Below are 25,925 nucleotides of genomic sequence, written 5' to 3'. Positions count from 1 at the left end.
TAAAATTGGATAGTTCATAAAATATTTAATCATTCTAACAATATAAAAATAGCAAACTATTGTACAGCATCTATACATTTTAATAATTATGCAGTTCATTGGAGAATACAAACTGAAACAATAATAACCACCATTCTCGTGGAAATAAAAATTGAATCACAATATTAATTTTTATATATGAAATTTAAATTTTCCAATCACAGAAACTAATATTAATGGATCTCAAAAAAAACGTCTATAAAAAAGTCATGATCGATTCTTCAACCAATGTCTGTTGCTCTATGTATCATCGATTTCTGAAACTCTAGCTGACAGTCATATTGCAACATTCAATTAGTTTGGTTAGAAATTTATCAGTTAATGACAGAATGGAAGCACAGAGCTTTGAAGAAAATATATATAATCAAATTGGTTGAAAATTGCTAATCATCGATTCTGCATGCTTTCCAGTGATGCAATAGAACTTTCTTGAATTTTTCATCAACCGGTATTAATATACTTTCAATCAAAATCACCAAACAGGCTTTCTGCATCCAAACCATCAAGCACATCTTCAACTTGCGATTTCTCAAATTCTGAGTCCAAATCTAAACTATACACACTACTGCTACTCGACAGATTTATACCCGTGTTTGATAGCGACTTACTTCTATCACAAGATTGAACATCCTTCATACAGTTACTATCAATTATCAGCCTTTTCTCTCCATTCCTTACAACAGTCCTATTATTTGGTTCAAAACCATTCACAGATCTGAGATCATTTTGACAATTATTTGATTGATGATGGTTATTTCTACTTGATGTGGTGGGTATGGGAGAAGGAGACGCTGAACTTTGAAAGCCTTTGGGCTGGAATAGAAATTGTAGCTTAGAACCAGCGGAATTTTGATGAGAGGATCTTGATAGGTTAGTATTATCGTTGCTATTATGTATAGAGCTATTTGCAGCAGATTTTTCACCAGAAGCACCAAACTTATTAGCCAACTTTCCCGACAAAAATTTAGGAACTGTTCTATTATTACCACTATTATTTTCTTTGGACTGTCCAGGTTTATTGAACGGTATGCTGGTTCCTCCAGAGTCACTTCTACCACACACCAGATTAGTGATAGCGTCCCGGTTCCTGAAGTTGGATGGCTTGCTCCTGACGGGAGTTGAGGTGTTTCGACATGATGATGAGAACAGCGAGGGAGGTTGAGGAGCCGGACTGCTGTTGTTGGAGGGGAAAGTGAAGAGAGGCGATCTGTTGGAGCATGGTGCCGAGGGCTGCGGCGACTGCATCTTGTTCTTCTGCCAATCATCGATCGTCTTTATGAAATCAGCACTCGTCATGCACTTGAATGTTGTCAGGCGTACATCACCTGTCAATCACAATCAAACCGCAATACAGTCTGCTCTAATGTACAGATCTTAATAACAAATTGTATGAAAATCTAGATAAGTGTTGAAAGAATCTTCTGAAGACTTCTGCAGACAGCAAATATTTGCTAATAAAGCTATTAATTACTGTAATCTATTGATTTGGTGTTTGATTGATTTTTTTAATAACTGTCATTTTTTTATTGCGGATGAGCTTTTTTGCTTGTTCGTGGGTAATGGGAAGTGCGAGTGTGAATTATGAGATGATCAATCGTCCATGCCTATTCGATGGGATTCGGCGGGATTCGAACCCGCGACCAGGTAGCACTAGCAGACTGAAGGGTGCAACGCCTTAGTCAACTCGGCTATCTGGCCGGCTAATCCTTGATTTGGTATAATATCTCCTATTGCTTCCTGAGTTTGTGAAGATGAAAGTCAAATTATAGGATGATAGGTTTATAGATTATGAGTTATAGTGATAATAAGGTGAGTAGATATATATTTCCAACTGCTATTCATTCATTTCAATCTTTACTATCCCTGATATTGTTCGTTGTTTTATTGGTTCATTGTTACATTCTCAAAATTATGTTGGATCATTTATTAGTAATAATTATCCTATTTAGAATGTCAAAATATTTTTCAGACATCTATTTGCACTTGGTTTTCCTCATTTTCGATCAAATCATACAGTGCCTAAATTAGTAAAAATAATTATTTTTTCTAATTTAAACAGTTATTTTCGATAATTTTAACATTCAATTGAGATAATGATATTTATTTTCACATTGATTATGTAGAAAAAAATAATTCAGTTCTGAAAAAAATATTCATCAAGAGTCAAAACAGCACTTTAAATTCAATGATGTGGAGCGCAAAATGGAGTCGAAACGAACAATTAAGTAGACTTTGAACGATTTATAAAATTGAATCGTCTTTGATCATCGGTTACAAATCAAAGATGTTCAGAGTTTCGCAAGTATTTTGAACCATTGTATTGATTGACTGGGCTAGAGTGTCTAAAGGTTCATTTCATCCTTTTGCATCAGATTAGATTAAATTTTCTTCCTAGAGACTCTTGATTGATTGATTGATTGAGTACTTTATTTATGTAGATTACAATATATACTGGCTTATACAATTATATACAATAGCTTACAATACATCAAAATTATAGATGAATTTACATAATATAGTCTAAGAAAATAATTATTGAACTGTATATGATATAAATAAAGCAATTTGTAATAGCTATAGATAATTATATTGTTATACATCTACATAAATTGGCAGAGCTTTGGACATATCAATGTCCATTCTTTGGAAAGAATCTTAAAAATATCCTTCCCACTAACTCTCTACCAAAACGTATACTCTTGACAGAGTAAAGGAAATCGTCTTTTTGAAAATATCCTTATTCTCATTTTCTCTCAAAGCTGATGGCAATTTACTCATAAATTTGATACCCATATAAGAAGGCTTTTTCTCATAGTGAGCTGTCCTATGGTATTGTGCAGGAAATTTACTCTTATTTCTTGAGTCATAATTATGTATGTCTCAATTTCTTATTAACTCTTTATCTCTTATATAAATAATCACTTCGAAAATGTATAGAGCAGGCACAGTTAGTAGGTAGTCCTAGATCTTTAAAATAATCTCTGCAGGACTCTAATGGCTTAAGACCTTTTATTGCTCTCACAGATCTCTTTTGCATTCTAAAAGCTCTATCTAAATTTTGGAGACTGGAGCCTCCCCATACCAATATTGCATACCGAATATGCGACATTATGAGGGCATGATAAAGTGTGCATGTTAAGATAGTGTTTCCAGTACTTAATCCTGAAATCTCCAGATGAAATTTTACAGCACAATTGATCAATATAGTTATCCCAAGACAAGTTCTGGTCCAGCAAGACAACCAGAAATTTCACAGACAGAAGTTGTTCAACATTCACTCCATTTATTTCTTCAAGTTCTCTGTAATTTTTTCTATGTTTATCCTCTCTCCAAATCAACTAACCAATGGAAAAATACGATCCTAACATATTTCTCAGTATGATCTGTAATTTCAAGAAAAATACTAATTTTGATAGGGTACGAAATGTGTAAAGAACCCACATTTATACCCTAGTCAAGCTAACATAAAAGAATAAAATTGTGAATTAATTAAAAAGATCACTTTTTAAATTTAGAAAAGGGAATCTTCACAATGCAGGTAACTAACCGTGTCTAGCAGAGTAGATAGATGCGAGATTATTCTCGGTGATGTTGAGGTAATGTCGACGGGGAGCGGTGCCAACACTGAGTAGACCCACATTGATCAGTACGAGCACTGAGCCGACAATTATATCGTCTCCAAACTGCTGCCACACGTCTCTGTGCAGTGTACCACTTATTTCACCTGCAATTTTAACAATTAGATCACTTGCTATACCTTACATAAATTTGAAGTATTAAATAATATTAATGAATATTTTTTTATTTAAAATTGTATGTAGAATAAATCATGAACTCTGCATAACATCTGGACCGTTTATTTTAAATCAAGGTTGAAAGCAGTTTTGGGCGAATGCCTGTTGGTTTACAACTGAGTTGTATATATTTTCTATTAAATAAAATAAATAAATTATAAGAGCTGTGGACTTTGATTGTTTTCGACAAGTGTATATTTCAGTTGAACTTCTCTTTCGGCTTCTTCAAAAAAAACTCAGGCCATTTTTATGCGAAATATGAACTTATTGAGATGTTTATTACTATAAAATAAACCTATACTTACTTACTTAACCTATTGAGGGGTGGGACAACTTTCACTGACCTGTGGAGTCCCTGAGCGTTAGGAAGGGGTCGGGAGAGGAGCACTGCACACTGTGCAGAATGGCGGCGAGGTAGGGCACTTTGTGGCCGGGCAGCATCCTGGCGCTGGCCTTGCGTTTGACGGCGGCCACAGTCCAGCTGCTGAGGAACTGCTGCACCTGAGGCGGGTGCGAGTCCAAATCAGCCACCAGCCGCTGCCACGGCTCGTCGTTCAACACACTCTGAGAAGCCACCCCTTGCGATGATACCTGCAAATATGCAATATGCCGGTTTCAATCTCAGTTCAAGTACAGCAGAGTACAGGTGATTTCCCTTCAGAGTTTAAAAAGGCGTCTGAACATTATATAACAAAAGTGACAGATTGAAAACAACAAATTACCAACCCATTCTGTTACTATCATTTTTTTCAAAATTAAAAGAAAAATTAGTAACAGCAACTAATGAGGGTGAAGTGTGTGCTAGAGTTTTTATTGATGTTATGATGGCCTTCGATACAGTAGATCATAATTTATTACTGTATCGAATGGGACTAGCTGGTATCAGAGGTGTCGCACAAGAGTGGTTCCAATCTTATTCAACTGGAAAAACATTAATATTTATAGTTGTATCGGTGAACAGAGCGATGGTATTCCCAAGAGTTATGTACTGTCTGGATTATTTTTTAATCTATTTGAATAGTCTATGTAATGGTCATTCCATGATGAGTTGGTTGCTTTTGCTGACGATACAGCTCTTTTCTACAGAGCTCCTTACCAGAATTACAAGTTAGTATGCGAAATGGTATTAATGCCCTCACAACTAATTCAATGGTAATGAGTTCTAAGACTAAATACATCATTTTAAATCTCAGATAGAAGCACGTGTTTGAAGCACCAATCAAGTATCACAGGACAGACTGTACACTTGATTTAAAAGAATGTGAATGCCTCAGCCTTGAACAAGTTGATCAAATCAAATACTTTGGTCTCTGATTGGATAATAAACCAAATTGGAAGAAACATGTTTCATATTTGAGGAATAAACTAATCAAATATATAAGAATATATGTTACGTTCAGTATGTTATTTTAAGTTATTGAGAACCTTGTATCATGCGTTGGTAAATTGAAAGATGTACTTTAGGATGGAAGTATGGGGAGGTTGTAATTGGGTATGGGGATTATCAAAGTCACAGTCTGATAAACATTACTATGGTTCTATGGTTCTGATCAAAACAATGGTTGGTTATAATGTTCGTTGGTATGGGTACAATGGTGAAATTTCCTATTTTTATTTCTAATACAAGTCTAAATTGACAAGTTTTTGGATATTTATAATCTGAAAGTTTTATCATGAATTAGAATGGATATAAGAACTGATTGTTAAATAATCAAATAACTTTATAATGTTCGGGAGAAATAGTTTTTGGTTGAACCCTTTCTTTGTCTCGTTTAATTTTTTTTCTAATTTATTGGATGTATAGGCCTAAGTAGAATCACATAACTTACCGAATTTTTAAAAATGCAGATATTATAGAACTTTTTACAACTAGGCCTTCATTAAGGTTGCAGAAATACCGTAGTTAACTCTTGGTAAGAACTCAAGTAATTTATATGAAAGGAATTCACCCATCTTGAATTGAAGGACAAATAATAACAAATCTACTAGCAAATAAATGTGTAATGTGAATGGAATGAAGAGATACATCCATAAATAGCCACTTGAGGTATCCAAAATGTCGGCTTATTGAAGTTTTAGTTTTTAAAGAAATGAATGGTTGTAACTCAAATATTCTGAACGTAAACGCCCATTGTGTGATACATATAGTTTGTGTAAAATAAGTTGAGCCTTGGCCCTCAATCCCAAGAAATTACAGGGTTGCCAAATCGTGTAAAATTGCAACTTTCTCAAATTTCCAATTCAACGTCAGAATTGGATGTAGAATATCATCCCCGATATCCTATTAGTGCTAGAGAAGATCCGGGTTTGAAGGATTAAAAAGAAATTTAACTTTTATGATAAAATTGGAAACATCGCGAAAATTTGTTTTTCTTTTGAATATCACTTCTCTCAGAATCATGGAGCGTCGTAATGCGTAATATTTTTATATGAAATTAACAGGGAGAATATCTCCTTTCTATTGGTGTCTGGATAATTTTTATCCGACCTATAGTTATTTTTTAATTAATGTTTATGTTCGTCAATGTCGAAACATTTCGAGCAGAAAACATGAAATTTTCGACATGCTAGAAACTTTTTTGTTTCAAAAGATAAGTAGGCTAGGTGGTGAAAGCGAGAAACTTTCTCAGAAATAATTTAAATTATTTTTCCAATTGTCAAACGTACTCGGAACAACGTATTTTGGCCTCTCAGGAGTTTCAAATTTAAGGATAGCGGCTGAATGGTGTGCCACCATAGGCTATCAATAGCTGGGATCAACAAAAACAAAATACAGAACCATTGAAAAAATCTGGTGTGGCGCATTCACACAACTTTCCTTGCCGTTATGAAATTTGATCACCTGACGCAAGTGTTCACGCGCATCTCAAATCTACTTATAAACAAAGTTCTGAGCCAGCTGTTGACAGGACAATAACGCTGGAGGCATGCGAGGTCTCCTATCTCTTCATAGTGAATCATTTAATATAGTGAGGTCCACGTTATAATGACAGTATTTGATCAACTTCGGTTTTTCTATCCTTGTCTATCATTCGACAAAGCCGGTGGTACTATCCTTTTCTAGGTCCACAACGGTGCCAATTATGTTTTTGACAGTGTAGAAATATGATTAATTAATGCAGAGAATCGGCATTGCTATTCTTCTATCTTTATCCACTGTCATTATAACGTGGACCTCACTATAGAATCAACAGTTGCCAACAGTTTGCAATTGGATAATAGCATTTTCTCGAATTTCGGGCTTGTTTTCAATTTTAGGTGGAAATGCTACTGAACATTTTTAATTGTAGAGATTTTCATGCTCAATCTTTTCCACTCGAGATTTTTTGTTTAAATTATATCTGAAGCCTGATAATTGGGAATCCAAAATCAAACTTTGCAGTGATGGGGCGGAGCTCCTGGAATTTTTACAGATATAGGACATGTGGCAGTTGATAGAGCTTATCAGTGACTATTCTAGGTATAAATTTAATCAAAATCGTTGTAGCCGTTTTCAAGAAAATCGCGATAAACCCTGTTATTGACAAAATTTTAGCCGTTTTAGCCGCCATCTTGAATTGCATTAGATCGAAATTGTTCGTGACGGATCCTTAGATTTCAAGTCATTCCGTTAATTCGGAGATGAGATATCGTGTACACAGACTCACATACCACATACACTCATACACACACACACACACACACGTGTGTTTTTAAAGAAATAATTGATACATTTCAATCAGCCGCCATTTTTGATAAACGTATTTTTATCAATGTCATCTTTCTAGTTTTTAGAAGGCTTTTAAAATTATGTATCACACAATGGATGTTTACGTTCAAAATATTTGAGTTACAACCCCTTATTTCTTTAAAAACTAAAATTTCAATCAGCAGCCATTTTGGATACAAGTATCATAGAACATTTTTTTCGATGCCATCTTTCTTGTTTCAGAAAGGCCTTTTCAATAATGTACCACACAATGGGTGTTTACATTTGAAATATTCGAGTTACAACCCCTAAGTCTAAGATTACGTCCTAAAGACTCCAGTCATGGAGTATAAGACAAGTCATGTTATTACATAATAATTCTAACACTAAGTAGTTCAACCTAGTTTAGGTTTGAAAGGAATTCTTGTACACTATAAAAAGCTTTATCAACTAAATATTTTTTCATTTGTTTTTTGAAAATCTTCAAATCATCATTACTTTTCAAGATTTGAGGTAGCTTGTTATAAAATTTCCTACCAATATAATCTGGTTTTTGTTCAAATAACCTACTATTGTGACCCATTATATGATAATCTGCTCTGTTTCGCGTATTATACTCATGAACATCTGAATTCTGGATCACACCACTCGTTTTAACATGCATTACAACTTCATATACATACAAAGATGGCACAGTTAATAGACCAAGCTTTTTAAATAAAGGCCTACAAGAGTCTAACCTATTCACTTTCTCTATACATCTGAGTGCCTTCTTTTGAATCTTAAACACTCTGTCCATATTTTGTTGAGATGAATTACCCCATACTAAAATAGCATACCTAATATGAGATAGTATAAGTCCATGGTAAGCAGTTAACAGTAGTTTTTTATCATTCAGCCTAGCAAGCTGCCGCAGGACAAATACCCCAGATGATATCTTATTACATATCCTCTCAATGTAAGGATGCCATGTTAATTTCCTGTCCAATAAAATTCCCAAGAATGCTACTTTCTCTTCTTGGTCTAATTCATTTTCCTCTACAAACACATTTATTTCTCTATCCTCTACTGAATTATATTTACTTTTGAATTGTAGGAATTGACATTTCTTACTATTTATTGTTAATTGCCTTTGCTTCAAGAATTGGACAATTGACTGTACTCCAGTAAAAGCATTTATTTCTAGACTATCTAATAAATAATTGTTAAAGATAAGCGATGTGTCATCAGCAAACAACAGAGCTCTGTGATCTTTTAACTCTTTTGGTAATTGGTTCACATACAACAGAAACAGTAAGGGACCCAGAATTGAGCCTTGAGGTACTCCAGCCTGGACCTCCAGTTTTTGAGATTTAATTTTTACTATTTCATTCCCATCCACCTTGGTAAGCTCAACACACTGGTTTCTACCTATGAGATATGATTCAAACCGTTTTAGTTCTATACCATTCACACCTACAGTTTTTAGTATTTCCAATAATATTCTATGGTTCACACAATCAAAAGCTTTGGATAAATCAAGAAATATTGCGGCTGCCTTCTCACCTGAATCTATTATATCTATAAGTCTTTCAACAAGGGATACTATTGCAGTCTTAGTAGATTTCCCTTTCTGGAACCCATGCTGTTCATCACATATGAAATTAATTTCTTCCAGGTGCATCAATATCCTATTTAAAACTACTCTTTCAAAAATTTTACTTATTACATTTAGAATACTAATGGGTCTATAATTTTCAACTCTTTCAGAATCACCGCTCTTGAAAATTGGCAAAATTTTTCCTTGTTTCAGATCATCAGGGAAAATACCCTGCTCTAGTGAAATTACTCTTGTATATTCGTGGACCTTAATTTCTAAATTATTCATATTAATAATATCTCTAATATCCTCTGTCATTTTATCCTGCCTGGCAAAATCAGTATTGAAATCTCCTACTACTATAACATTTGTGAAACGAGCGGTTGTAATTTCCAAAAGTGTATGGAGCAGCTCACAAAATTTTTGCCAGTCTCCATTTGGTGACCTATAGATACCTAACACTGCTACCTCGAATCGATCATCAATTTTTAACCTTAGTCCTGTCACCTCTAAATCCATCTCAACAGAAAATCTCTTAACAAAATCCAGTTCATAAGTTTGGGTATGTTTAGCATTGCTAGTGAATATACATACACCACCACTTCTATGAGTTATTCTACAAAATTCTGATCTCAGTGAATAGCCTGGAATCCTAACTTGATTTATTTCCTTTATTTTTAAGCCATGCTCTGTGAAAATAACAATGTCAGGATCCTCCTGTTTAAGAAATACTTCTAATCTGTCAATTTTGTTGCGAAGATACTGAATATTTTGATGATAAATACTAAAAACCTTACCATCTTGTGCTACTCTATCTCTAGCATTTGTAGCTATTTCCCTTTCCCTGTTTTGAGCCAATTTACTAAAAAATCTTTATTTGTTTTTTTGACTGTTTTTAAACCAGAGGATTGCAAACGGCTTTCAATCAGCTCTGCCAATCTATTACAAAAGATTACTTTGCCAGATCGATTGAGATGCAACCCATGATTAGTGAAGTTATGTCTTTTCAGCCTTTCATTTAGAAAACAAATCCCCAGTTGTTTAGAATTCTTATTTTTTAGGCTGTTGATTGTATTATGGATTGATTTGTTTGTCGAATTGATTGCTTCATTTAATTCTGGCCTATCAAACCTATTAGGAATAGTACTTATTATTAAGTTTGTTTTTTTGCTGAGTGGCACAATTTCCTCGATTTTTTCTGTTACTTGAGGAAGATGATTCAAGTTAGGTTCATTTATATTATTTGAGCCACCCAGTACAATTAGATAGTCATTTTCATCAAAGTCTTTAGTTTGTTCCCTATCTGACTCTACAACTGCATTAATTGATGGACTTGGCTTGAAAAAACATTGGACATCAAATTTATTTTTTAATCTTTTATCAAGGAGATCACTGCAATCACGTCCATGACTGGACGTCAGTAGCAGAACTTTCCCTTTCTTATCTTTATTTCCCTCAGCTATATTTTTGGTTGCTGTCTTCAAAACCTCACTGTACGTTTTATTTCGACCATTTTCAGAGCATTTCCCATCATTTAGGTTAGATTCTATTTTTTTGCATTTGGACGGAGGTTCTATCATACATTTAGTATTATCAAATTTAGATTTTAGTTTCTTTATTTCCTCCGACATTAGACTACATTGATTTTTTAGATTTAGTATTTCTTTTAATGGTCTTCATCTTGTAATTTTATAATCAGTTCCAGAGATTTAATTTCTTCTACCATCCCTAACCTTTCTTCCTCAGACGTTTTTAGAGTTACTTCTAATTGGTTTTTTAAATTAGTGTGGCTACTTTGTAGTTGAGCAACTTTTTCGGCTAAAGTAGTTTGAAGAACTGGGGTTTTTGGTTTTGGCATTTTTGAATTTTGGTTTTGGGAATGCGTAAGTACTCCCGCTATGTTTACATTTCTATTATTAACCTTCGGTGTTCTACTTGAGCTCATCTTCCTATCTAAGAAATTATATTACTTGAAATAATAATAATTGATTTATAAATGATAGGATTTTAATTTGGTTATAATTTTAGTCAAGTAAACTATCTATGTTTATTTTTAAATCTCGAAAACCTAACCTCAAACTAACCTCTCCCCCCCTTATGAGGAGTTGGAATTCAGTTGTACGTCAAAAGATGGAGTATTTGACCAATAAATTATCCTGAAAGTTACAGTATTATATCTACAACAGTCTCCAATTTATTGAATGGTTCCCATACATATGACTCACTCTGTATGGGTGTTATTTTCTGCCTTTCGCCCAGCCAAGTGTATTATAGAATGTTCGTTTTGATTATACTTTTATTTATTAATTAACTACTAGTAAACAAGCGATTTCTATGGTCAGAAATTGAATTTAGACCATTCACAGGAAAATCATATTTACCTCCAACATTGACGGATCGCATTCATCATTTGACTCATCATTATCAGCAACAAAGGAGATATTTTTCTGTAAAATAATAAGTTTCAATAATTCTTTTTAATGCAATGAAATCGAAACCTAATATGTTTGACTCAAGATTCGAGATATACACAAATAAATCCAAGTGCTTAATAACATTGAGCATCAACCATTTCATCATATATTAAATAGAATAATATGACCAAACTCAAATTTATATATTTATCTATAGGCCTACATTCAATGATAAACTAATTTTATCATGGATCATAGTAATAGAAACGATTGGACTCAGCCCATAACTATTATATTCTTATATTTTGATGAAAATTATATCATATTAGTCTCACAAATTATATTACATTATTACGTTGTCAATTTGAGTCTAAATTCAGTCCACAATTATACAAACCCGACATTTTGTGTAAATAGTCTTCTTCAAGCCAATTGAAACTAGGAATTAATATGTATGGTTTAATATAAAATATTTTAATAAGGCTACTTGATTGTTCAATTGTAGAAAATGAAAGGTACAATTTTTTCAAATGAAAAAGAACACTACTTGTGAATTACATAAATGTCGTATGTCGAAAACTATTTGTGTATAACTTAGAATAATTATTTCAAGGGTACTAGTGGAAAGTAAGTAGGAGGGTACGAGTTATTTTCTACAATTGATGTACGGTTTAATTTGAAAATACATCAGTGACCGATCACATTTAAATCGATAGTTCATTTTTTGATTGTAAGATTTCTAGATTCAGACCAATACTCGTAACAATTCTGATGAAACAGCATTAAACGATCAAAGTTCTCATTGAAAAACTGGAAGAAACTTTTCTACTAAATGAAAAATCTTGATACTAATTGAAAATGTTCAATGAATAACTTACTCGTTCACTGAAGGAGGCAAGCAGCTCTTTATTCTCCATGCCAAAGCCAGAAACAAATCTATTCTTCACCATTGTAATTATGACAGAGTTGATATCAACAAGACTGTGCTCAACTGAACGAGCGTTAGCGAGTTCTTACTTTTGACTTACTGAAGGCCAAAGTCGTTTGTATTTCTACAATAACTTTAGAAAGAATTGATCAATCAGCTTGAAACACGTATTCTTCCAACCTTTTTATAGGTCAAGTTTTTGGACAACAAATTTGACTCACTCCTTCGTCCTCTCTCAGGATATAACGAATAACATTGAAAGTACATGAGAAAAATTTTGCTTTGATTTCTCATTCAGTCATCTGAAGAATTCATTGCATGCAACAGTTTTTCCATTCATTTATTCATAATATCAGCTGAAGCTATTTGGAAACTATCACACAGACAGACCTTCATGCGTTGACACATGATTTCAGATGGTTAATATACAACACTAGCCGTCAGGCTCCGCCCCCTGGACCCCCGACTGGATTGTCCAAGAATGAGATTAGCAGCTGCATTTTTATCATGTTAGGACAATCCAGTCGGGGGTCCAGACTAAAAGTCTGGCTAAACGGATATGGCGAGCGAAGCGAGCCTGACGGTTAGTAATAAAATATAATATTCCCAGGATTGAAGTAGCAGTGCCCAATCAATTTTTCCGCGATAAATGCATTTAAATCTTCAACTTGGTGATAACCTAACAAAGTCAACTCAACTTAATGCCAACCTGACAAAATTATTAATTTAGTTGCCAGTTAACAACTGTTTCGAAGAGGTACTCTATCTAGATTATAGTTCTATAGTAACATATGATATGGAAATTTCAATTATAATTAAGAGATTGGGAGAAGAAGAATATACATGCTAAAAGACGAACTTTAAACCCTTAAAAACAACCCTTAGAGTTAAAATATTGCCAAAAGATTTCTTAGTGCGCCTCTAAAGGGTCAACTGAACATACCTACCAAATTTGAACGTTTTTGGTCCGGTAGATTTTTAGTTATGCGAGTGAGTGAGTCAGTCAGTGAGTGAGTGCCATTTCGCTTTTATATATATAGATAATCTACAACTTTCACATCAACAAACTGATACGGGTTGAGATATCAAAGTGCGGGTTTCGCCATTAATTTTTTCTTGGAACTCTATATCGAAATCATGTATCACGTGACCATCTTCTCAATTAAAAAAAAAAATAATTTGGATCCATATGGTGGGCAAAGATGTTGAAGCGACAGAGTAATTTTTCATTTCGAATAGGATCCCTTATGAAACCTACAGCTCAAATTATTCAGCCAAAAGAAATATTTAGCTGTCCATAATTTTCATCAATTCTGTATAATTGAAAGCTGCGGGTGTCAAAGATTAGAATACAAAAGTCTTTGAGCGAGTTCTCCAACCCAGGGTGTCACTAATTAGATAAATGAGATTTTATAATAAAAAGTAAATTATAATTACCCTTTCAGGCAGTATTCCTGCTGGTCCAGGAAATTTTCTTCTACGAGCCCTTATACAACTGGAATTTGATATGGATGGTTCCGCGATTTTTTCAGTGTGTTTTGGAATGGGTAACTGAAAAGATGCTGAAATAGAGAGTATTACTATTAATTACCTAACGGTGTAATTTATAAAACATAAATCAAGCTAATTGAAGTATTTTTGAAATTTATGAAACAAACGAAATTATATAATTTAGTGTGTTGTTATTTGATTACTTTAATTAAACACTCATTACTTATTAGAAATTCTTATGACGATTTTACAGACATTGCTAATATGTTAGACTAATGAGAGAAATAACAGATCACAAGATAAAAAAAAATCAAATATTTTATACACAATATTCAAAACAATAATACAGAGTGAGTCATATGTATCGGAACCCTTCAATAGGTTGAAGACTGTTGTAGATATAATACTATAACTTCCAGGATAAGTTATTGGTCGAATAGGCCTACTCCACCTTTTGACGTACAACTGAATTTCAACCCCTCATAGGAGGTGACTTAGGGATTGTGAATCGAATATTTTAAATGTAAACAATCATTGTGTGGTACATAATTTTGAAGGCCTTTTCAAAATAAGGAAGAAGACATCAATAAAAAAGTTCTATGATACGTGTATCCAAAATGGCGGCTGATTGAAGTTTCAAATAAAACTAAAACTTCAATCAGCCGCCATTTTAGATACAAGTATCATAGAACATTTTTTTATTGATGTCATCTTTCTTGTTTTGAAAAAACCTTGAAAATTGTGTACCACACAATGAGTGCTTACATTTAAAATATTTCAGTTACAAGCCCTAATTTTTTTTTTTTAACTAAAATTTCAATCAGCCGCAATTTTGGATACAAGCATCATAGAACTTTTTTATTGATGCCATCTTTCTTGTTTTAAAAAGGCCTTTAAAATGATGTACCACACAATGGGTGTTAACATTTAAAATATTCCAGTTATAATCCCTAAGTAATCCCTTATGAGGGGTTGGAATTCAGTTTACGTCAAAAGGTAGAGTATTTGACCAATAACTTATCCTGAAAGTTACAGTATTAAAACTACAAAAGTCTCCAACTTATTGAAGGGTTCCCATACATATGACTCATTCTGTATAATAACCACAGTATGGTCATTGACTGTCACGTGGTACAAATCCACCATTAAGATTCCAAACAAACTTTATAACAAACAAACAACATTACGTCCTTATTAGAATAATTACTTCTTATAATAATTACGTCCTTCTTTCTGCTTAATTACTCAATTGGGAAATGGATACTTTCATTCTCAGTCTAACAAATAAAGGTAACACCAAGCTTATTTTCCTAGACTTTTCCTACAGAAAATCGCTTGAAAATCTTTCTGGTGAGATTCAATGGCGTTGTGTTTCAAAGTCGTGCAAAGCGTCTCTAAAAACTGATAATGCAATGCTAAAATAATCGAAATAGATTCTGCCGCCTCACATAATCATAACCATCCCCCGCAATGTAATAATAAAAAGGTTGAACATGTTGATTTATCAGTAATCATTGATGAGGATACTGATCGAGAAAGCCCCCTAGTTATATATTAGTTACAAGATGGCCCGTTGTTGGCTTCATCCGAAACTGCCTTATCTTCTACACTGGTATATGATAATAATGGTAAACCGTCTACTGGATTTGAGTACGAACAACATTCACTTCACTCTCTCGATGGAAGTGTTTGTTATGAGGGGAACAATTCTGATAATGTTTGTGATAAATGTTCTTTCAATTTTGGGGAGTTGGAAAGGAAAATGCAGGCATTGTCTTAAGAAAATGCTCGTTTGTTAGTGCAGTGGCATGCTGCAATAGATAGGTCGATTGTTAATGATAGAATTATTATGGAGTTGAATGATAAGAAAACTATTGATTTTGGGACACAAAGAAACGAAAAAGAGGGAGGGGAGGACTCTGTTGCTGCTGTCTTGTCAAGCTGCAGAGCGGTGGAGGCAGGTGGGTGGAAAATATTTGTGATAAGCTTGATAAGAAAAATGTATTTCTTAATAAGATCTCTAAACTAGCAAATGATTTGAAATTAAATGAAAAACTATTGACAGATTTGGGAAAGAATGTTGGTTTGGCGAAACTGGCTTTGAATAATTTCCGCAGATCATGCTCCTTGATTAATGCTGCCTGCAGTTCGCTTAGTGGGTTTGGTTTAGATAGAAGTTTAGTTTGTGGGCTGATAGTCATGGTAGGGGGTTGCATGAACGTGTGGGCTCCTTGCTGCCTAATGAGTTTTCGTGTGTTGCCCACATTCTTCCAGGGGCAAGGCTTGAAGCTTCTAACTGACTGGATGCTCTCCCCAAATGAGGTCAAACATTGCCAACAAAAAGATTGAGTCGTCATCTTGGGCGGTACTAATAGTAATAATAATAACTCTGATGAGATCTGCAAGTCAGCATTCATGCAAAGGTGATTGAAGCATATATAGAGAGTAAAATAATCATATTCCCTACCGCTATGATTTACATGGAAGCTCACATATTAATAAAACTATAGCTGCTATAAATACACTGCTATAAGACGTTCAACTGATGTGTATCCAGTTCATATATTAGAATTGTGGACTTTGGAGAGACAGTTCCATACAAGCCACGGACTTCATCTGAATGGAATGGGTAAATTACTCATTGCTAATAAAGTAAATGATATTATTAGGAATGTTGACAGCAAATGTATCAACCACCCCTCTTCAAGAGTGTCCTCATTTTCTTCCAAGGCAATGCAGTCAAGTGTATCAGTCTCTCCTGGTTTGAATGATGATGGTTTGGCAGTTGGCAGTTCATTGTGCCCTGGTGTGGAGGATCATCTCAATGTATTTGGAGATCGGCATTCTCTGTCTGATGTGAGTCAGCCTTTTCTAGAGTTCGATCTGACGAACCATGCAAGTGTGGACACTCTGTTTGAGGATGGAAGGGATTGTCTGAATGTTTCTGGAGGTCAGCAATCACTGTCTGATTTCAGTCAGCCTTTTTTTAGGGTTCGACCTGGCGCCCCTAGGAGTGATCTAAGTTGTAAGTTTTGATATGCATGTAAATGAGTCAAGCCCTAATTTAGAGTCGTCTAGAAATAATAATAAAAATTCCAATTGAATCCATGCTCCATAAATGTGCAGTGTTTAAGAAACAAATTTAATGAACTTGGAATTCTATGTAAATCACAGAATGTTGACATATTATGTATCATAGAGCATTGGCTGGTTGAACAAGAGTTAAGGCCCGCCGTAAAGTAGACCCATGCTAATCCACGAAAAGCAACCCACGCCGTGGGACGTTTTGTAAACCATTCCTATAGAATTATTCATAATCAATCAGCTGACAAGTGGATTACTGTCAACGCAAAGTGAACCCACGGTAGCGTGGAACATGGCTACCTCGACAAAAGCCGAGTATAGCCGAAAAACTCGAGAAAACCCGAGTATAGCCGAAAAACCGACAGAAGCCGTCAGAGTATAGTTAGTAGGTATAAAATAGTTTATACCACGGTATATAGAAGAAGACGGTAGGTGTCAAGCGCATGTTTGTGCTAAATTGCCGGTGTAGCTGACGTCATTCGATATCAAATCATCTTTTTACTTTCCTTGCCCTATTACCATAGGTAAGGAAAGTATTGCTTTCCGAAAAAAATAAGGTACCCCAATTTCTAAATTTCTATACGTTTCAAGGTCCCCTGAGTCCGAAAAGTGGTCTGTGTGTGTGTGTGTGTGTGTGTGTGTGTGTGGTGTGTGTGTGTGTGTGTGTGTGTGTTGTGTGTGTGTGTGTGTGTGTGTGTGTGTGTGTGTGTGTGTGTGTGTGTGTGTGTGTGCGTCTGTGTACACGATATCTCATCTCCCAGTTAACGGAATTACTTGAAATTAGGAACGTAAGGTCCTTACACTATAAGGATTCGACACGAATAATTTCAATCAAATGCAATCCAAGATGGCGGCTAAAATGGCGAAAATGTTGTCAAAAACAGGGTTTTTCGCGATTTTCTCGAAAACGGCTCCAACGATTTTGATCAAATTTAAACCTGGAATAGTCATTGATAAGCTCTATCAACTGCAACAAGTCCTATATCTGTAAAAATTTCAGGAGCTTTGCCTCATCTATGCCAAGTTTGATTTTAGATTCTCAACTATCAGCCTTCATATACAATTTAAACAAAAAATTTCAAGTGGAAAAGATTGAGCATGAAAATCTCTGCAATTAATGTCCAGTAACATTTCCACCTAGAATTGAAAATAAGATTGAAATCCGAGAAAATGTGATTATTAAATTGCAAACTGTTGGCAACTGTTGGTTCTATTAAATCATTCACTACGAAGAGATAGCAGATATAGTGTGTTTCCAGCGTTTTTGACCTATCACTAGCTGTATCATATCTTTGAATAGTAGACTTGAGATGCGCGAGTACACTAGCGTCAGGTGATCAATTTTCTTAACGGCGAGGAAAGTTGTATGAGTGTGCCACACCAGATTTTTTAAATAAGTTTCATAAATTGCCAATAGGTGTTAAAAACCTCGGTTGGTAGCGATGACGTAATATAGCTGGCTGGCCACTGCGCACACATTTCGTGTACCCTACCGTTTTCATCTAAATACCGTGGTTTATACATATTGTGAGACAATATTAGTTGACACCTAGGTGCATATATGAATGTGAATAGTTAATAGTCAAGTCAAGTCAAGTCAAAATATGTTATTGCAGCAGCTAATTGAGAACATCAATTGCATTACAATAATGTCAATGATAGATTGAATCATAATTACAAGAAGAAGTCATTACAATAAATTACAAAATATAAAAATATACTTATTTTCATAACAATATAAAGTAAAACACACTCATAAGACATAATAATATAACTAGTTCACTCATAAGAATACCTAGTTCCTAACCAAGCATATTGTCAACTACGTCATAGAACTCTTCTATTTCATAAATTGAATTCGTCAACAGAAATCGTTTAGCTGTACAGATGAGTCAATCTATAGGGAGGGAGGGGTTTGCTGGTGTTAGCAACGCCACAGCATCAGAAGAACAAACATTGTTACCTCAAACACATAAATTGGTTGATTTCTTTTTCTTTCGAGCTCGCTTCACTCGATTTGGGTGAAGTTTGAAGAGCTGTTTCTGAATCGCTCTTGGATTCATGGCTAATTGAGTTTCCTTATTGTAGTTCACTTTGAAAAAGTTGGGTTTGTCCTTTTTATTAAACGTAGTCTTTATGAAGGGTTCGTTAGACATTTCAAAATCTTTTTCTCTAGTTTGATTTAAGCGATCAGTTCTATTTTGTTCTTCTTGTCCTACCTTATCTTTTACTAGTTTATGAATAGTTTTCAGTTTTTCTAGATAGGCGTTTGTTCTTTCTTCAGCAATAAGGGCTTCCGTTATTTTTCAACATAATATGGATTTTTCGATACACCAAAAGTCATTTCCATAGGAGTTAGTTTCAAAGTTGAATTTATTGTGTTATTGAATGCGATAATTGCAAGTTTCATATTATCTTCGGGTTTGTTGTCTTTATTTTCCATTTGTATAGCATTAAGGAGTTCAATAAGTGTCGAGTGTGCTCTTTCTAATAAACCCTGGGAATTCAGTATGTGCTAGAGTGAAATATGATAGAAGACCAGTTCAAGTTGAATACAAAATTACCCCAACTCCTGACAAACCTTTCGAAAAATCACAGATTGACACGTTTCAATACAGTAGAATTAAATTCCTCACGATAATAGATTGCTTTTCGAAAAAACTCATGGCATATCCACTAACAAGTTTGAACCAACTTGAAATACAGTCTTGTTCGAATGATTACTTTTCTCTATTTCCATGCCCTAAGACAATCCAAATGGATAATGGTCGTGAATTCGACAATGCTGGACTTTGAGATTTTTTGCGTTTATATAAGATAGAACCTTATTATATAACACCGGGACATCCAGATTCCCAGGGTTTATTAGAGTTTATTAGGGTTTAATTTACATGCTTCAGGTAACAATGTTTGTTCTTCTGATGCTGTGGCGTTGCTAACACCAGCAAACCCGAGATATAGATTGACTCATCTAAGTAAAACATCAGCCATCACTCCTATCAAAATTTAGGACTCATTCGTAATAAATGAAACCTTCACATACATGCATAATATTAATGTAAATGTAATAGTGTGATATTGAGTGGGTATTATTGTAGTTGTTTGTGTGTATCTTATATTATTTTTCAGGTTTTTGAACTGAAATTAACTTTGATTTTACTGTTTGTTGAACCCTGCGTTTTTAGTGTGAGAATTGACTCTGTCTTGATTGAATTTGCTAACTTGTTGCTCAGTTGTCAAAATTAAAACAATTTTCGTGCAGTTTCCATGTGCAGTTTCAATTTCATGTCGAAAAAGCCACTGTATTTGAAAATTGTACGAGCATTGACCTTTTTGCAGCTTTGGCTTTTCCACTGGAAGTTATGCTCAACGCTCGTGGAGAGGGAATAATTTTCAGTGAAAAGGCCACAGTTGGAATTGAGACGTAACTGAGAAAACATGTAACGGTGTGCGAGCCTCGGTCCTCTGAATGGACCCATTTCCCATTCAGAGGGACAAATTGTTATGTTTCAGTTATCAGTAATTTTTATCTAGTTGAATAGGGAACCAAATTTTATATAGTTAGTAGGTGTAGAATCAGAAAATTATTTGTGCGTGTGAGCAAGTATAGTGAGTTTTATTAAAGCGTATGTGAGTGTTTCTGAAGAATCCAAGTTTGAATATTGTTAAAATGGTGAGTGCCGAACTTTTATTGTTTTTCTTATTAAGCTCGAAATTTAGTTTCATAGAATGACCGAGGCCCAAATTCAAATGCAGCAAGTTAGCAGGTTCCCAAAATGTATAGATTGAATTAATTGAATATATCTACTTTATAGAATTCCCTTTAGAATCACCTACTTATGAAACCTTCTTCTTATTATCCTATCCTGTTTATCGTAATACTGAAGTTACCACCATTCATGAATATCCTTCCCTTATCCTTATTCTTATATATTTCATATTTTGGAAGGTTAACTCAATAGAGACAAGTATGTCACCGGTTGCAGAAATGATGTCAGGTGTGGTGTAGGGTTAAAAATACCTCCACCGGTTACATAAACATGTTGCGTATCGGCTCATTGACGATTTTAATGCTGATGTGAAAAAGATTCATGCGAATAATTTGAAAATTATTAATTATTTCAAAACTCTTTATTTCACTTTATTTCACTTTATTGGAAAAGTGATAAATCAATCCCATCTGAAGTTCCATTTCGTAAATTGAAAACAAACTTTTCATTTGATATTATTCATGAAGCAAATATCAAGATTGAACCACTACTAGCAATAGAAGAACTTAGCATTGCAAAAGACGATACTAATTATATTTGGATTCTTATTATATGTTTCATTGTTATTCTTATTATATTTATTGTATTTAAATTATATAACTTTATTACATATGTAACTTCTTTACAAAATAATTGTAGAAATGTTCGGTTCCCGAAATTCCTTAATTCGGTATTTTCTGTAGTTGTAGTGTTAATAAAGTTTCAATTTTTAAAAACTCAGTCATGTCGTCCAATCACTTAACTCTCGACTTCGTTAACGCCCTGACTCGGAAAGCCAATTTTCTAACTCCAGAATTAAAACTGGTTAAAGTTTAGAACTTAGCTAAATCTCGAGCTCGGGAACCAGCCCTACATATAAAAGTCTCATTCGTTTTCGGTAACAAACAGAAAACGAATTGAACCTAATGGAACCGCATGAGTGTGAAACTATTAGAAGAGTATTTTATGCGTTCACTAGAAGTGTGTAAGTGTATTTTCCATTTTGGAATCATAATTAATGATTAGAAATAATTTTGTTCTGGAGTAAGTATTAATTTAATTTTTTTATAAGTAGTTTCCAAAATAAATATTTCTGGTACTGAGAATTTAGGATTGGTCTGAAGTTATCACGTGCGCCATAATTATGAATATGTTCAACTATTGAAATCAGCAGAGAGTCGGGGAAATGCCTTTTAAAATAGATTGGTTGATTATGTGGTAGAGAGAAGTACAGAGATAGACTTCAAGAGTTTGCTATTCCAATACTCCTATAACATCATATTCAGGAAATTTTTTTCATCCATATTATGACCCATTTGTTCAATGTCTCAAAAAGTAGCTTTTATGAGGTGGAAGTTGTAAATGGGTCAGATTGAAACAGAGTCATCAAGAGTTATTGGGATAAAATGAGAAGTATTTCTAATATTTTATAAGAAGGAATCGGCAAAAGCTAAACAAATTTAAACTGGATTTAAAAATTTGTGAGAGAAATCTTCAAGTATTCTATTATCAGAGACGTCAGTTCTTCCTAAAATTCCATTAATACACTTCTAATTCTTCCTGATGTTGTTTTTAGAGTTTTTTATTATATAGATTCATTTAGCATATGTGATTTCTTTATTTAGTTTGTTCCAATAAACTTAATATTGATTTTCATACTCAGAATTAGCAGTAATGCGTTTTGTACGTTCGAATAATGTTGTTTTGAGTCTATTTTTATTTCTTTCTTCATCCAATTCGTCTTACAGAACGATCGGAAAGTCCAAGAGCCGACGCATGTTTGCACGCAGAACGCTGTGGTGATCACAACATCGAAACTCACACTACCTCAATGTTCTCAGGTGACCTAATGAGCCGAGGGACTTCAGTTCTTCGTCTTGTCGCACTTGCAGTTTGTCTGAATGTGATGAGCCACGTAAGTTGATTCCGGTCTGGGACAGTAGCCAAAGGGGCTGAATTAAAGTGATTTCGAAATGCGCGCTGGGTTTTGATCACAGAACATCCACTCAAAAAATACGACTCAACGTCAAATGCGCGCATCTCATGGTTCCAATGCATTGAGGTAACTGGACATTGATGGAAGAAACTTTATATTCTGACCTCTCTGAGACCAATTTCGCTCTTATACGACATCAGCTGACTGGATGGCATTACACTTTAAAAAAAGAAGTTTCGCTGCCGCACCCGGTAGTTGAGGTTGGCGACACGGAACCTCAAAATAATGTGGGATAATTTATAATAGCTAATAAAAGTGATGAATCCCATAGGATACACTGCAATGTTAAGGATTAAATCACAACCAGTACCGTACTATGAAGTTTAATTAAGTAGGTAGGCTACTATACAGTTATAAATTGGCTTTAAAAAACCATAGCAAAAATAAAGGCTAACTTACAGGAAAAAATTCATTGTAGGCATAGCCTATGCAGAGAGCTAAAGATATATTTTTAAAACCTCGTTTTATAATCTTATTTTTATTGCGGATGATGCTTGTCAATGGGTAATGAAAAGTGATTTATTAACTTATAATTTCAATTCATAGAACTGTACTTACAATCTGATAATGTTCCAAGTCTGGAACAATATTTCGGGTCCACATCTTTCTTGAAGTCAGATCACAGTTATTATTTTCAAATGCAGATTTTCTTTCAAAATCCGAAAAATCATTTATCAAAACCTGGAAATAATATTTAACTTAATTAAGTTTTTTTATCGTAAATAACACAATAAATAGAGTAGTAAATTAAATTAAATTAGCAGTAAATTAACTCTCTTTACTGACTCAGATTGAAACAGAGTCATCAAGAGTTATTGGGATAAAATGAGATGTATTTCTAATATTTTATAAGAAGGAATCGGCAAAAGCTAAACAAATTTAAACTGGATTTGAAAATTTGTGAGAGAAATCTTCAAGTATTCTATTATCAGAGACGTCAGTTCTTCCTAAAATTCCATTAATACACTTCCAATTCTTCCTGATGTTGTTTTTAGAGTTTTTTATTATATAGATTCATTTAGCATATGTGATTTCTTTATTTAGTTTGTTCCAATAAACTTAATATTGATTTTCATACTCAGAATTAGCAGTAATGCGTTTTGTACGTTCGAATAATGTTGTTTTGAGTCTATTTTTATTTCTTTCCTCATCCAATTCGTCTTACAGAACGATCGGAAAGTCCAAGAGCCGACGCATGTTTGCACGCAGAACGCTGTGGTGATCACAACATCGAAACTCACACTACCTAAATGTTCTCAGGTAACCTAATGAGCCGAGGGACTTTAGTTCTTCGTCTTGTCGCACTTGCAGTTTGTCTGAATGTGATGAGCCACGTAAGTTGATTCCGGTCTGGGACAGTAGCCAAAGGGGCTGAATTAAAGTGATTTAGAAATGCGCGCTGGGTTTTGATCACAGAACATCCACTCAAAAAATACGTCTCAACGTCAAATGCGCGCATCTCATGGTTCCAATGCATTGAGGTAACTGGACATTGATGGAAGAAACTTTATATTCTGACCTCTCTGAGACCAATTTCGCTCTTATACGACATCAGCTGACTGGATGGCATTACACTTTAAAAAAAGAAGTTTCGCTGCTGTACCCGGTAGTTGAGGTTGGCGACACGGAACCTCAAAATAATGTGGGATAATTTATAATAGCTAATAAAAGTGATGAATCCCATAGGATACACTGCAATGTTAAGGATTAAATCACAACCAGTACCGTACTATGAAGTTTAATTAAGTAGGTAGGCTACTATACAGTTATAAATTGGCTTTAAAAAACCATAGCAAAAATAAAGGCTAACTTACAGGAAAAAATTCATTGTAGGCATAGCCTATGCAGAGAGCTAAAGATATATTTTTAAAACCTCGTTTTATAATCTTATTTTTATTGCGGATGATGCTTGTCAATGGGTAATGAAAAGTGATTTATTAACTTATAATTTCAATTCATAGAACTGTACTTACAATCTGATAATGTTCCAAGTCTGGAACAATATTTCGGGTCCACATCTTTCTTTGAAGTCAGATCACAGTTATTATTTTCAAATGCAGATTTTCTTTCAAAATCCGAAAAATCATTTATCAAAACCTGGAAATAATATTTAACTTAATTAAGTTTTTTTATCGTAAATAACACAATAAAATAGAGTAGTAAATTAAATTAAATTAGCAGTAAATTAACTCTCTTTACTGACTCAAATTGAAACAACCATTAATAAAATCAGACACATGAATTTTGTACACAAATTAACTTACATCATCCAAGTCGAAATCATTGTCATCTGGATCAAACATATTACTATTATCCTGATATTAATGTTACGCATGAGAATTGATATTATATCTAGGAACAATATTATTATATTCACAGGTACATCTCTATTAATACAGTAGTAAGAATATATTAAATTGTAAAAAACTGAACTAATGCACCAATTATTCTATCCTGACTCCTGACTTACTTTAATAAAGTGAGGTTAGTTAGAATTTAGAATTAGAACCTCAAACATGTGATGTCTACTTTTCCCTCGCTTATTTGAGGTGCGTACAGATCTTAGACCAGTTAAAAGCCTTGTACACACGTCCGTACGGATTCGTGGGAACAATCGTATGTACACATGCCTCGGCATTCACTGCACGTCCTTGTGGTGGCGTTCCACGTATGCCTCGGCATTCAAAAAGCTATCTGATTTGCAGACGACACGAAGACATGGTGGATATAAATTTTTCGCCCCACTTGGATGTAATGAGCTGGTTTACGTGCGTCATATGGAGGCTGAAAGTGATTGTTTTCTGACCAGGCCGGTAAAATTTTTACGGCCCTAGGGCTGTAAAATAACCTTGAAGTCAGCTGATTCTGATTTGATGTGAACGTGTTTACAAAATAGTTTATGAAACGGAATCAGTTTATGCTTCTAGAATTGAATAAAGTTTTTGCAATAAGATACTATCATTTTATTTGGTTGAATGAAATACAAATAATGAGATATTATAAACTATTCAAATTCAATTTTCAGAGTATAATAGAATCTAACCTCAAACCTCCTAGTACAGCGTTTATCATGGAACATGGTGGATAAACGGAATCATTTTATGCTTTTAGAATTCAATAAAGTATTCTGTAATAATATGCTATCATTTTATTTGGATGAATA

At 34.1% G+C, this 25,925-nt stretch overlaps 1 protein-coding gene across 1 annotated transcript; it reads right to left on the bottom strand.

The window, feature by feature from the left end:
* On the bottom strand, positions 1–25,277 carry LOC111051853. The gene is made up of 7 exons (XM_039435108.1): positions 25,027–25,277; positions 24,736–24,859; positions 13,880–14,004; positions 11,482–11,547; positions 4,178–4,424; positions 3,587–3,763; positions 1–1,364 (listed from the first exon to the last, which is right to left on the bottom strand). Exons 1-7 carry the CDS (start codon positions 25,063–25,065, stop codon positions 502–504), a joined length of 1,641 nt encoding a protein of 546 aa, XP_039291042.1. The 5' UTR covers positions 25,066–25,277; the 3' UTR covers positions 1–501.
* Positions 25,278–25,925: the final 648 nt, after the last annotated feature.

The sequence above is a fragment of the Nilaparvata lugens genome, chromosome 1 (assembly GCF_014356525.2).
Source record: "Nilaparvata lugens isolate BPH chromosome 1, ASM1435652v1, whole genome shotgun sequence".
Classification (NCBI taxonomy): domain Eukaryota; kingdom Metazoa; phylum Arthropoda; class Insecta; order Hemiptera; family Delphacidae; genus Nilaparvata; species Nilaparvata lugens.
Note: the sequence above shows the minus strand (reverse complement) of the source record. Positions and strands in the feature narration are given on the sequence as shown.